At 41.4% G+C, this 13,935-nt stretch overlaps 3 protein-coding genes across 9 annotated transcripts in view; 2 read left to right on the forward strand and 1 right to left on the reverse strand.

The window, feature by feature from the left end:
- Positions 1 to 5,438, forward strand: part of caprin2 (caprin family member 2) — a 28,125-nt gene extending 22,687 nt beyond the window's left edge. For 2 of the 3 annotated variants that reach the window (XM_061913136.1, XM_061913135.1), the window contains exon 20: positions 4,617 to 5,438. In XM_061913136.1, coding sequence (XP_061769120.1) covers positions 4,617 to 5,191 — 575 coding nt within the window. In that variant the 3' untranslated portion in view covers positions 5,192 to 5,438. Of the gene's footprint in view, positions 1 to 1,026; positions 1,398 to 4,616 lie in introns of those variants that run through there. The other variant, XM_061913137.1, reaches the window with a different exon arrangement.
- LOC133560533 (uncharacterized) lies at positions 477 to 6,797 on the reverse strand. Its single transcript, XM_061913138.1, has 3 exons — positions 6,729 to 6,797; positions 2,912 to 3,103; positions 477 to 2,833 (listed from the first exon to the last, which is right to left on the reverse strand). Exons 2-3 carry the CDS (start codon positions 3,063 to 3,065, stop codon positions 2,271 to 2,273), a joined length of 717 nt encoding a protein of 238 aa, XP_061769122.1. The 5' UTR covers positions 3,066 to 3,103; positions 6,729 to 6,797; the 3' UTR covers positions 477 to 2,270.
- tmtc1 (transmembrane O-mannosyltransferase targeting cadherins 1) overlaps positions 6,520 to 13,935 on the forward strand; it is a 41,380-nt gene continuing 33,964 nt past the window's right edge. For 2 of the 5 annotated variants that reach the window (XM_061913133.1, XM_061913132.1), the window contains exons 1-3: positions 7,822 to 8,276; positions 11,671 to 11,848; positions 13,812 to 13,885. In XM_061913133.1, coding sequence (XP_061769117.1) covers positions 7,981 to 8,276; positions 11,671 to 11,848; positions 13,812 to 13,885 — 548 coding nt within the window. In that variant the 5' untranslated portion in view covers positions 7,822 to 7,980. Of the gene's footprint in view, positions 6,581 to 7,821; positions 8,277 to 11,670; positions 11,849 to 13,811; positions 13,886 to 13,935 lie in introns of those variants that run through there. The other 3 variants (XM_061913130.1, XM_061913134.1, XM_061913131.1) reach the window with 3 other exon arrangements.

A 13,935-nucleotide genomic window follows, 5' to 3' on the forward strand; every position in this document is an offset into this window, starting at 1 on the left:
GTGTTGGCCCTGCGATGAGGTGGCGACTTGTCCAGGGTGTACTCCGCCTTCCGCTCGAATGCAGCTGAGATAGGCTCCAGCACTCCAAAAAGAGACAAGCGGTAGAACATGGATGGATGAAATGAAATGTTAAGAACAGACATGTCTTATATATATAGCACTCCAAAAAGAGACAAGCGGTAGAACATGGATGGATGAAATGAAATGTTAAGAACAGACATGTCTTATATATATAAATGATCAAGTTTTACACCATAATTTATCTTTCTCAAGATGTAGTGAGTTGGAGATTGGTTTGCTTATTCATAATGCTAAATGTCAACCTGTCCAACACATGGTCAAAATGAAATATCAGTATTACACATAGAGAAGATGTAATGAGAATATTTACGCTCAGCTTTTTCCATCCTTTTTTTTGGAGATGATGAATTGTGCAAGTGTAAAGATGTGATCCTTAATGTAATGTTTTTGTCCTGTCCGAAACTGATGAGATCATTACCATGATCATAACAATAACCAAAGGCAGTCCAACGAAATATTGGTGTGTGTTTGTTATGCAGAAATGTGAGAGAAGTCTTCACCATTTGTTTTCATGCTTAGCCTTGTTTATGCGTTTCTGCTGTGTTTTTGCTTGCAAACCTGTTGAGGTAGGATTGAAGAAGTGAACTCATAAGATCTAAAAGTATTTTCTGTGTACATCAAATGCCTATTTTTCAAGCATTGTTTTAAAATCTGTTTTAATAGGTTAGTGAAGATTTATATGCCAAGATGAATGATCCACTACACATATAGGGCATGTTGAGATGCTGATTACGCCGCATACTTGTGTGCATAAAATAAGAGCTGAACATCTCAGTGTGCATCAGGTTAGTCCCCAAAAGGTCACACCAAAATGTGCAGTTTTATCACACAAAACAATGTGAGAAAAGTCAAGTTTTGAGCGAGCGTGTAAAAGGCATACTGATGAAAGAATATTGACTAGAGCTGCTGCCAGTGAATTTAATGTACCATAAGCTGTCTCCAAAGGTGTTTTCAGAGAAATTGGCACCACATACAGTACATCAAAGCCTCACAATCGCAACTGCAGCCCTTCAACTGTCTGCGTAACCACACCAGCCCAAGTCCTTCACATCCAGCATATTCACCTCCAACATCGTCTGAAGCCAAACCTGGATAGCTGTTTCAACGATCAGTTTACATTTCTCCACAAACTTTCAGAAATCACCTCAAGGAAGATCTTTATGCTTTTTGTCCAAATTTGGGATCTTAACCTGACTGCAGTTCATTGACCCAAGTGGTCAAATGCTCACATTAGATGTTGTCTGGCAATGATCAATCCCAGTTTTTAACTGTTCAGGTGAAATGGTAGACCGCTTGTATGGCATCATATGGGTTGTGGATGGAATAGTCCATTGTGATAGGGGGGGGAGGGATGTGTTATAGCATGGCCAGGCATTTGATACACTATGGACACAGGGCCTTTTTATTGATGGCATTTTGAATGCACAGGTATACCGTGATGATAGCCTAAGGCCCGCTGTTGTGCCAGTTTATTCACGATCACGACCGTCACCTAATGTTGCGGCAAAATACTCAGCCCCATCATTTGTGCTCAGCCTCAAAAATTAGAGATGTTTCGTAAGGTTGAACACGTTTAGAGTAGCAAATGGTGAATGGGGCCCTGGCCCAGCGTGCCATTGGAACTAGATCCGCCATTGGGTGTATATATACAACTACATTTGGGGTTTTTTAATCAGTACAAATCTGTAAGATTGAATGCCAGTTTTGTTTTTTAGTTGGTCTGTCATATATCCTGGTATAGCTCTTTAAGCATGCAGTTATTTAAAACTGTCAGATGTTAGAAGTAGTTCTCAGGAAGGTGACAAAAGCATGTTTTTTACATGTCATAAGATCATGTAAAATGCTTTTAAAGGGAACCTATTATCAAGACCAACTTTTCTAACTATTGGTACCTGTTGTGTATTTGGGCACTGTGTGAGTCTCGGAAATTTTTAATCAAACCATAGAGGCATGGCGGAGATTTATATAACTATCTTGTTTTCCTTCATACTTCCTCCAAATGAGCCATTTCGAATTTGCCCAATGTCACTCGAAGAGCTTTGCGCAAATGTATAGATTTTATTTGTATTGTACTTAACATTTGAATAATAAATCTCAAAGTGCTACAGAGTGTGAACATTAAAGCATTAAAACAAGAGAGTGAAAAACGATATTAAAATTAGTTATATGCTTTTTTTAAAGTTAGGTTTTTAGCCTTTTTTTTTTTTTTTTTTTAAAGCATCCACCATCTGTGGGGCCCTGACGTGGTGAGGAAGGGTGTTCCACGGACGGGGATTGGCAGCTTTGTCTCCCATGGTCTTGAGCCGTGTCTTAGTCGCTAGCAGACAATGCTGTTGGCCTGACCGGGTCCTAGCTGAGGTGTGTGGTGTGAGGTTCGTGAAGTAAGTGGGGGCATTAACAAGCAGATAGTGGTGGGTGTGCAGGAGGATCTTGTACTCAATTTGGGCGGTGACGGGTAGCCAAAGAATGATGGGGGTGATGTACTCATACTTCCGCACCCTCGTCAGGACCCTGGCAGTGCTGTTCTGAACATTCTGGAGCTTTTGGAGGCTCTTGCCAGGGATCCCGATTAGTGTGTTATAGTAATCCAAATTGGAAGAGATGAAGGCATGGACAAGCTTCTCTGCAGCTGGAAGGGAGAGAAAGGGGTGGAGTTTGGAGATGCTACGGAGGTGAAAGAAGGTTTTGCAGATGTGGGTGACATGGTTGTCCAAGGAGAGGTGAGTGTCAAACTTGACGCCAAGGTTTGTAACTGCAGGAGAGGAGTGAAAGTTGTGACCATAAAATACAACTGAGGTTATGTGGGAAGAATGGAGTTGTTGAGGAGTACCGGTTTGGATGGCTTCTGTTTTTGAGCCGTTCAGCTGCAGGAAGTTTTGACTCATCCATGCATTTATCTCCTCCAGGAAGGAGCTGAGACGAGCCACAGTGGCAGAGGAAGACCGTGAAGGGGAGACCTTGAGGTAGAGTTGTGTCGTCAGCATAGCAGTGGAAATTAATTCCGTGGCTGCTTACGACACACCTGAGGGGAAACATGTAGATAGTAAGGGTTGGGTTGAGTACGGAGCCCTGCGGGACCCCAAAGGTGACAGTGTGAGGATGAGATTTAGCCTCCCCCAGGACTACGTGCTCGGTCCTGTCTGAGGTAGGAGCGTAACCAGTGAAGGGCAGTGTCAGAGAGACCAATGAAGTGCTGGAGACTGTGGAGGAGAATGTTGTGGTCAAACGGAGCAGAGCGGCCAAGAAGAATATGGAGGGATGTGGAACCGGAGTCAAAGGCTATCAGCAGATTACTGGTGACTCTGAGAACTGTTTCTGTGCTGTGGGAGTGGCATAAACCGGATTGGATTTTTTCGTAAAGGTGATTTGGTTTGAATTCACCATTCTGGTGTAGTCAAACTCATTGTTTTTCTGTCCGCTTGTTATGGGGCAGAATGGCTTGTACGTGCACATGGACCCTCGCTGTTGCCATTTCTAATACAAAGTAGCATGTAGTTCGAACTGATATTGGTCAGTAGACTATAGAAGCCCTAAAAACTACAAGAAAGCTGATGAGGAAAGGATGCAGTTGAAGTAGAAGCACATAAATTAGACCGCCTACAAAACGACGCATCCTGAAGACGGTCAGAAAGCGGCTTCAAGATGGTCTGTAAAAAATGATCCATACAAAATTTTGAAAAAAAGAACCACCATTACATGTTATGTAGGCTACAAGGAAGTGTTTCAAATGTAAAAAAGAAATGACCATATAATCAGTTTTTAAAACAAAGCTTGGTTTGGTAGCTCCCCTCCCATTTGTAGCAATGTTGAAGAGATGCTTAAAATGTAAATAAAATATTTTGTAAAATATACATTTCCATCTGCTTCTGGCCAAGCCCCTGGCCAAATGTTATAGCCTATTTATTGTGTGCTTCATGTCAAAAAGCTTCCCCACCACTGCTCTTGTTCTTGGTCGTCATCTACAGTATAGAACACTGGTCCCCAACCACCCGTCCAAGACGCAGTTGCTACCGGGTCACACAAACTTTAATTCCTTTATAAATTGCCGCATTTTCTCCGACTTTCGACTGTCCCACTAAACACACCAATAAGCTTATTAATAGATGTATATAACAACTCCTTTGTTATAGTACATAGGAAAATGCACATTAGTGGTCATATAAAATGTTAATGTGCCAGATCTTGGCCAAAGGCTAGTTTCCATCTGCAGTGCCCTGCAGGGTCATTAAATATAGCAGGGGTTCTTAACGTTTTTGACCTCAGGACCCAACTTTTCCATTACAGAGGAGCCCGGGAACCACTCCAAAAAGACCTGATTTTTCATGCAATTTTTTTGCTGTTTTTATCTGCCACATGTGGAAAGCCAGTCCATGAAAATAACGCATATATTAAACCGGTCACTGGTGAAAATAAGGTCGGGGAACCCTCTTATAGAAGACAGTCTTTGACTACTAACAGCCCCTGAAACGTAATTTAAACAGGTAAAAGTACTTCCACTAATTATACTTGAATTGTTTGGTTTTTTTACTCTGCAGCAGCCTGGAGTGAGTCCTCAAAAGTTAGCAGCCCAGAGCGTGAGGGAGACTTTACAATGGTGGATTCAGGACATGGAGATTCTCTACACGTCTCTCACATAGACTTTCCACCCAGTCCTCGTGGCCACCATCACACTACTCTACTTCCTATGCAACTCTATCCTGTCTCCCAGCCGCTGCGAGTGGCATTCACTGCCTCTCGCACAGCCAATTATGCCCCAGGCAACCTTGACCAGCCCATTATTTTCGACCAGCTGCACACCAACCTAGGGGAGATGTATGACAGCCACATTGGTCGTTTCACCTGTCCTGTTAATGGAACTTATGTGTTCATATTCCATATTCTTAAGCTCGCAATTAATGTGCCACTTTACATCAACCTCATGTGCAATGAAGAAGTGATGGTGTCAGCGTATGCCAATGATGGAGCGCCGGATCACGAGACAGCCAGCAACCATGCCATCCTGCCTCTCTTCCAAGGAGATCAGGTGTGGCTCAGGTTGCATCGTGGTGCTATTTATGGAAGCACCTGGAAATACAGTACCTTTTCTGGCTTTTTACTCTACCATGATTGAACTTTGTCTGGTCACTGGACTTTGTACCAAAGTGGAACAACTACATGACATTTACCTGGAGCTAATTTGCTGTGAAGTCTCAGTGCCAATCAAAATCGTCAAGGGCTCTGAAACTCTGGAAGAAAGGACTGTCTTTGGTGGTGGGTATGGTGTTGAACACAAGGCCAGTTTGTTGAATTAACAAAAACAAAACCTTAATATTGTCCAACTGGTCTTTTGATGTTCCTCAATAAAATATGAGCAGTGATGTTTGTGTGCTTGCATTTACACATTTTTAATCATGTTGCTTATTTTCATGCCCCATTGGTGGGGAGTGGGATATTTTTGGCTAAATAGTCAAAACCATTTTGTATGTGCAGTAGTTTATTGGAACATGGGCCAACAAAATGCTGTTGGCATGCCAGCATTTCGCTTAAATTTACAGCTTTGGGGAGAAATGGAACATTTCGATTGTTTTGGGGGGCACTTCACTAAAATCATGGTAGGAGATATTCTGCATGCTTGGCTGTTTATCCATCCATTTCCTACCGCTTATTCCCTTTGGGGTTGCGGGGGGCACTGGCATATACTGAAAATGTTTGCTATTAAAACGTCAGGCTTTTCAGAGCAATTTGAAAGCTAAAAGCCCGTACCAATATTTTTCCCTCCCCTTTTTCACGAGTTAACTGAAGAAAATAGTCGTAACATTTTCAATGCAATATTGGACATCCTATAAAAGCATCCACATTGTGTAATGGCTTAAAAAATAGCTATAACAAAAATATCAGGTTTTAGAAATCCGCTCACGTTTCCCTGACAGTCCAATGACTGTCGCATAACCATATGAAAGACCAATATGTCATATAGGGGGTAATTAAGCTCAAGTCAATAACATTTTAGGCAGTTCATTTAGGACATCAAGGTTTAAATACCCACTAAACCAGTGCTTTTCACCCTTGTTTGAGCCAAGGCACATTTTTTTCATTGAAAAAATTCAGAGGGCCACCACCAGCAGAAAATATTAAAAAATTAAACTCTGCAGCCGATATTGACTGTAAAAAGTATTTCTCGCAACTGTTGGATGACTTTAAACCATAACCAACCATGCATGACTATAGGTCTCAAAGTAGGTGTACTGTCATGACCTATCATCACGCCAGGACTTATTTTGAGTTTTTTGTTGTCTTCCTGTGTGTAATATTTTAGTTATTGTCTTGAGCTCCTATTTTGGCAGCTTTTCCTGTTTTCTTGGTATTTTCTTGTAGCAGTTTCCTGTCTTCCTTGAGCACTATTCTCTGCACCTGCTGTGTTTTAGCAATCAAAGCTATTTAAGTTGTGCTGACGCTATCCTATCTTGTGGGGACATTGTTGATTGTCATGTCATGTGAGTACGTTGTGGACGCCACATACGTAAGTCTTTGCTGTCGTCCACATTCTGTTTTTCTTTACTTTGCTGCCAGTTCAGTTTTAGTTCGTTTTGCATAGCCTTCTCTAAGCTTCAATGCCTTTTCTTAGCGGCACTAGCTATTTGTTCATTATTGGTTAAAGCATTATATACCTTTTTACTCACACTCTTCCTCATGCTGTCGTCTGCATATTGTGATCACAGCAAACCATGTTCCCGACTTCTACAAAGCATTTAGCTACCTGCTGCCACCTACTGATATGGAAGTGTATTACACGGTTACTCGACCGCTCTTTAGACAGCAGACACTCAACATCCATCCATCCGTTTACTACGCTTTTTCCATTCGGGGTCGCGAGGGACGCTGGAGCCTATCTCAGCTACAATCGGGCGAAAGGCGGTGTACACCCTGGACAAGTCGCCACCTCATCGCAGGGCCAACACAGACAACATTCACACTCACATTCACACATTAGGGCCAATTTAGTGTTGCCAATCAACCTATTTTCAAGGGCACATTATTTGCGGATTACATTTACTGGTTTGCAAAAAATATTTTTATACCCAATTAGGTCAATTTACCCCAGCAGCACGGTGTAAGAGGGGTTAGTGCGTCTGCCTCACAATACGAAGGTCCTGCATGAGTCCTGGGTTCAATCCTGGGCTCGGGATTTTTCTGTGTGGAGTTTGCATGTTCTCCCCGTGACTGCGTGGGTTCCCTCCTCCGGGTAGTCCGGCCTCCTCCCACTTCCAAAGACATGCACCTGGGGTTAGGTTGATTGGCAACACTAAAAAAATTGGCCCTAGTGTGTGAATGTGAGTGCTAATGTTGTCTGTCTATGAGTGTGAATGTTGTCTGTCTATCTGTGTTGGCCCTGCGATGAGGTGGCGACTTGTCCAGGGTGTACCCCGCCTTCCGCTTGATTGTAGCTGAGATAGAAACCAGCGCCCCCCCCTGCAACCCCAAAGGGAATAAGCAGTATAAAATGGATGTGCCGCGGCACAGTGGTTGAAAAACGCTAAACATTTACCTGAGTAGGCTACCATGCAGATTATCACGAGCCAATAAAGAAAAAGGGTGAATTTGAAGCAAACATAAAATAGGGTTATATTTGTTTTTATCCTGTACTTTATTTGTAATTGTAGCATTATTTTGCATTTAATTTGAAGCATTTGTGATGTGTGAGTGTGTGTTTGGAGCGTTGGACGTTGCTTCGCGTTAGTCCTTGTCGGCCACCGTAGTTAATTTTTTCCTGACCGCACTTGAAGGTAGCACAAGGCAGACAACGAACGGTCCAATTCACCTCCTTCATGGACACTCCCTCCCCAGCGGAATGGACGGAACTTTTTGTCTCACAACGTTGATTTACATCTCACAGGAGCCCCTGAAGAAGCCAGGGCCGTCATGACTACTCCGGGTCGAGAGAAAATAACCACACAGCATCCACCGAACACCAGCCGACCCCAGACTGTGTGGGCTGTGAGTCGGTATGTGGCTTTGGCCGCACTGTGCATCTTATGCTACAGCAATTCTCTCCATGGGGAGTTAGTGCACGACGATGTTTGGGCTATCGTCAACAACCCGGACGTCCTGCCGGGTTCATGTGTCAAAAACATCTTCAGAAACGATTTCTGGGGCAAGAAGATGTCAGACAATTCGAGCCACAAGTCCTACAGACCTCTATGCATTCTCACCTTTAAGTAAGTTGTTATATTCTGAATGTTAAGCAACACAAGTTAAACAATCATATATTAGTATTGTTACAATGTTAGCACGATTGACGCTGGAACTGCTAGTTCATGTCATTGGGGGTTAAGTAAACGCCCACGCAGTTTTAAATACATCCATCCATCCAAAATACAGTAGATGGGATATAAGTACAGTGGATGTTATAGTCCGTTAACCATATGATACACGCCTGTCTATGTTGCTATTCCCATCTTCGCACAATTTGATACATTTTGTACATTAAAGATGCTAACTAAACTAAAACAGATCTATAATGGTGGTCCAGTATAAAACATTTTCCCCGTTTTTTTTTCTCGGGTGTAAAACCATTCATCCATCCATTCCTACTGCTTATCCCTTTCGAGTTTGGGGGTGGGGGGATGCTCTAACAATTAGTGTAATATATGATATTACAGAGTGATTAAGTAATTGTATTTTGCTGTGATCATGATTATAATCAGAATAAAACACTGATTAGGGATACCTATTTAATCTACAAACTGGGGGAACATTTCAGCAATTTATGAACGCAACAAAACTGCTTATAAAGCAAGTAAGTATCTTATTTACAAACCCTGTTTCCATATTGGTTGGGAATTTGTGTTAGATGTAAATATAAACTGAATACAATGATCTGCAAATCCTTTTCAACCCATATTCAGTTAAATATGCTACAAAGACATGATGTTAATACTGATAAACATTTTCTTGTGCAAATAATCATTAACTTTAGAATTTGATGCCAGCAACACGTGACAAAAAAGTTGGGAAAGGTGGCAATAAATACTGATAAAGTTGAGGAATGCTCATCAAACACTTATTTGGAACATCCCACAGGTGTGCAGGCTAATTGGGAACAGGTGGGTGCCATGATTGGGTATAAAAGCAGCTTCCATGAAATGCTAAGTAATTCCCAAACATGGATGGGGCGAGGGTCACCAATTTGTAAGCAAATTGACGAACAGTTTGAGAACATTTCTCAACGAGCTATTGCAAGGACTTTAGGGATTTTACCATCTACGGTCCGTAAAATCATCGAAAGGTTCAGAGAATCTGGAGAAATCACTGCACATAAGCGATGATATTACGGACCTTTGAGCCCTCAGGCGGTACTGCATCAAAAACCGACATCAGTGTGTAAAGGATATCACCACATGGGCTCAGGAACACTTCATAAAACCACTGTAAGTAACTACAGTTGGTCGCTACATCTGTAAGTGCAAGTTAAAGCTCTACTATGCAAAGCGAAAGCCATTTATCAACAACACACAGGAACGCCACCGGCTTCTCTGGGCCCGAGCTCATCTAAGATGGACTGATGCAAAGTGGAAAAGTGTTCTGGGATCTGACGAGTCCACATTTCAAATTATATTTGGAAACTGTGGACGTGGTGTCCTCCAGAACAAAGTGGAAAATAACCATCCGGATTGTTCTAGGCGCAAAGTTCAAAAGCCAGCATCTGTGATGGTATGGGGGTGTATTAGTGCCCAAGGCATGGGTAACTTACACATCTGTGAATGCACCATTAATGCTGAAAGGTCCGTACAGGTTTTGGAGCAACATATGTTGCCATCAAAGCAAAGTTATCATGGACGCCACTGCTTATTTCAGCAAAACAATGCCAAGCCGCGTGTTACAACAGCGTGGCTTTGTAGTAAAAGAGTGCGGGTACTTTCCTGGCCCGCCTGCAGTCCAGACCTGTCTCCCATCGAAAATGTGTGGCGCATTATGAAGCGTGAAATACGACAACAAGACCCCGGACTGTCGAACAACTTTAGCTGGACATCAAGCAAGAATGATAAAGAATTCCACTTTCAAAGCTTCAACAATTAGTTTCCTCGGTTCCCAAACATTTTTTGAGTGTTGTTGAAAGAAATGGTGATGTAACACAGTGGTGAACATGCCCTTTCCCAACTACTTTGGCACGTGTTCCAGCCTTGAAATTCTAAGTTAATTATTATTTGCAAAAAAAAAGAAGTTTATGAGTTTGAACATCAAATATCTTGTCTTTGTAGTGCATTCAATTGAATATGGGTTGAAAAGGATTTGCAAATCATTGTATTCCGTTTATATTTACATCTAACACCGATTCCCAACTCATATGGAAACAGGGTTAGTATAAAGCGCTTTTCACAGATAAAATCACAAGGCGCTGTACAAAACATAGGAAACACAAGTAAAACAACAATACAATTAAAACAACATGGGCAACATCATAAAAAAGAATCAAAGTGGTTTAAAAATGAGAGTTAAAAGATGCAAGCTTTACTAAAAAGAGAGGTTTTCAAATGTGTCTTAAAAGTTTCAGCACAGTCAAGATCACGGAAGCAGTGGTGCAAGTTGTTCTAGAGTCTGGGAGCTATAGCCAGGAATGCCAGGTCTCCATGGGTTTTAAAACAAGTTTTTGGGATCTTTAGAAGACCCTGGCCTGAAGACCAGAGGCTACGCCCTGAGGAGTAAGAGCATAGCAAATCAGGGATGTAGTGAGGGGCCACACCATGCAACGCACAGAATGTCAGGACTAGAATGTTAAACTCAATGCAGAATTTAACTGGAAGCCAATGAAGACTGGATAGGCACTCATTCAGTTAAAATGCCTTTAAAACTTAAGGCTAGAGATATTCTGATTTTGATCATGGCATCAGATCAGCGGTCGATATTTGCCTTTTTTAAATGATTGGCTGATGGTGCCGAACTGAGCCAATCTTTTCTGCAGCTTTGTACCAGTGTTTTCATGGCTAAGGATTGTAACTCATGTAAAATATTGCTTCAAATGGATGCAGGCTCAGGCAGACACAATCACATTTTATATTTTCTTGGTACAAACATGGAGGAGTTTAATGAATTTCAGGAGGGTGTGTGTCTTGCCAGAAGCTGCAAAGAACACATCTGTCTATTCACAGTGCAAGACACTTCTAAGGCTACATTTACACTGCAAGATAGGATGTCCAATTCGGATTTTTTTGTCAAATCCGATTTTTTTATGTAGTCGTTCGCATCACAAAAAAATCTGATGCCTATTGTGACCTGCATGCATAATGAGTGGAGTGTCAGTGATGGGACACTGACCTGAGTTCCTAAATTAATGTTTTCCCCTGTTTTCTGCTCATTTGTCAACTATTTATTTTGCAACTATCTATCTAATTTGGCAAATAATTATGACACGAGTAGACGCTTGACGCTACGATAGTAAAGTATACAGGTTTTCCTCTCTTTTTCCAAATACATTACTGAAAGCCTCAAATCCATATGACATTCATGCCTGTAGTAAGTGTATATACATTTGTGAACACAACAAGATCATGCAAATGCCCAAACATCTGTGATAATATTAGGTTTTACTGTATCTTTTCCGTCCTGTCTTAGGTTGAACATCCTACTTGGTGGGATGACGCCTCTGTACTTCCACATTGTCAACGTGTGTTTGCACTGCGCTGTAACCTGCCTCCTCATGCACACGTGTGAACAGTGTGCGTTTAAAGAATCTCACCTGGCTTTCATCACATCTGTCCTGTTTGCTGTGCACCCTGTCCACACCGAGGCTGTGAGTTCTTGACACACGTAGTGATTGCCTTCTGTAATTACAAGGAGAGAAATGTGAGCAACAATATAAATAAACCTCTCTCCAAGTACACATCTCACATTTCACTGATTATTATATTTTATAAATTATTCTGCTGCTTATGCTGACAGCCATTTGGACAATAATGACTGTGGATAATAAATATACACTGCTTTATAAGATATATACCAACTACTCGTAACCAGAACCCTGCTTAAGACCACCTGGACAATAGTTGTAATTCTCACTGGTGTGAACAAATCAGCAGTTATTCCATCCATCCATTTTCTGCCGCTTATTCCCTTTGGGGTCGCGGGGGGCGCTGGTGCCTATCTCAGCTACAATCGGGCGGAAGGCGGGTACACCCTGGACAAGTCGCCACCTCATCGCAGGGCCAACACAGATAGACAGACAACATTCACACTCACATTCACACACTAGGGTCTATTTTAGTGTTGCCAATCAACCTATCCCCAGGTACATGTCTTTGCGTGGGCTTTCTCCCACTTCCATTCATGGGGAGAACATGCAAACTCCACACAGAAATATCCTGAGCCCGGGATTGAACCCACGACTACTCAGGACCTTCGTATTGTGAGGCAGACGCACTAACCCCTCTGCCACCGTGAAGCCCCAATTCAGCAGTTATTGAACTTCTTAAATTCAACAGATGAGATACGATCAAACTAGACAAAGGTGAACAACACATTTAGCTTAAAAGGTGCATTGGAGAGACTTAAAGGGGAACTCCATGTTCTTTGGAATTTTGCCTATCGTTCACAATCATTATGAAAGTCATGACGATGAATGCATTTTTTTTAATGCATTCTAAACTTTGAATAAAAACGATCAAAAGTCCGCTTACAATGGAGCTTGTAATATTTGCTCTATTCTGCCTATGAAGCCCTTTAAAAAAACAATACAAACACTTCCATTAAAGTTTTACATACATTATGTAAGTATATATGTAATGTAACAACGGGCACATTTATAACATTTAATAGATACGTATTTAGCTCATTTTACGCAAATGCAGCCCATTCATTTCAAAAACGCATCTTTTTTATCATAACTTATTACTTCTCACTGCAGACTTTGAGTCAATAAACATAATTAAAAAACACTTACTGTACAATGTCTGCTGCCATTAGGATGCCCACTGCTAGAATGTTTATATATTCCCATTTAGATGAATAATGACTCATAAACGTTGCAAAGAAAAGGGGGGTGGAATCAAGCGTCTTTCTGTGTCGTTCTCGCCTTTGACGGACGATTTAGACCCGGTAAAGTGTACCAAATTATCGGAATGTCTTAGTCCTTCTATTATCCAGTTGAGAGGGATGATTTATGATCTACAATAATGTTTGACGAGCAAGGAAACAAGGAAGACACTGATCAGTTGATCATGTCAACATTTGCATGCAAACGTGTGATCACGTTGTCGCTATAAATAGTTTGTCTGCGTTAGCGCTTATAATAACAATATCACTAATATTTGGTTAATATTCAAGACAGGAAATGTAAATGGAGTATTGGCGAAATAGAGGATCTTCCATTGGCTCTGCTGTAAGCGGACTTATATTTACGTTTATTTACGAGTTAGAATACATTAACAAAACAATAACATCCGTCATGTTTTTCATAATGATTGTGAAGGATAGGCAACATTCCCAAAAATGTGCATTTCCCCTATTATATTGTGTTTTTTTCACTGGGCTTTGGGGCATCAATTACTGTGCCCTTTGGGTTCTGCTTAGCAACAAGCGGGCACATCAAGACGTGATCACACTGGAAACAAGTTATATTTAATTTAGGAACTTATTCTTCTAGAATATAGCCAACAATTTTCCCCTTTTCAGCAAATGTTCAATCATTAAGGGGTACAAATATTTTGTTATTTTTAATGTGTGCATCACACCAAAGTTATTAAATTCTTGTTTTGCAGGTCTCTGGAATTGTGGGCCGGGCTGACGTCTTGGCCTGTCTGCTGTTCTTGTTGACTTTCCTTTACTATAAAAGGTAAATGTACTTCACACCTTTTTACGTTTTATGTATTAAGTTTAATAGAT

The sequence above is a fragment of the Nerophis ophidion genome, linkage group LG10 (assembly GCF_033978795.1).
Source record: "Nerophis ophidion isolate RoL-2023_Sa linkage group LG10, RoL_Noph_v1.0, whole genome shotgun sequence".
Lineage (NCBI taxonomy): Eukaryota > Metazoa > Chordata > Actinopteri > Syngnathiformes > Syngnathidae > Nerophis > Nerophis ophidion.

Coding starts and splice junctions, on each gene's coding strand:
- LOC133560533 (XM_061913138.1), bottom strand. CDS start 3,065: ATGCTGACGACACAACTCTACCTCAAGGTCTCCCCTTCACGGTCTTCC. Junction 2,834..2,911: donor AACAGAAGCCATCCAAACCG/GTACTCCTCAAC, acceptor CCTCTCCTGCAG/TTACAAACCTTGGCGTCAAG.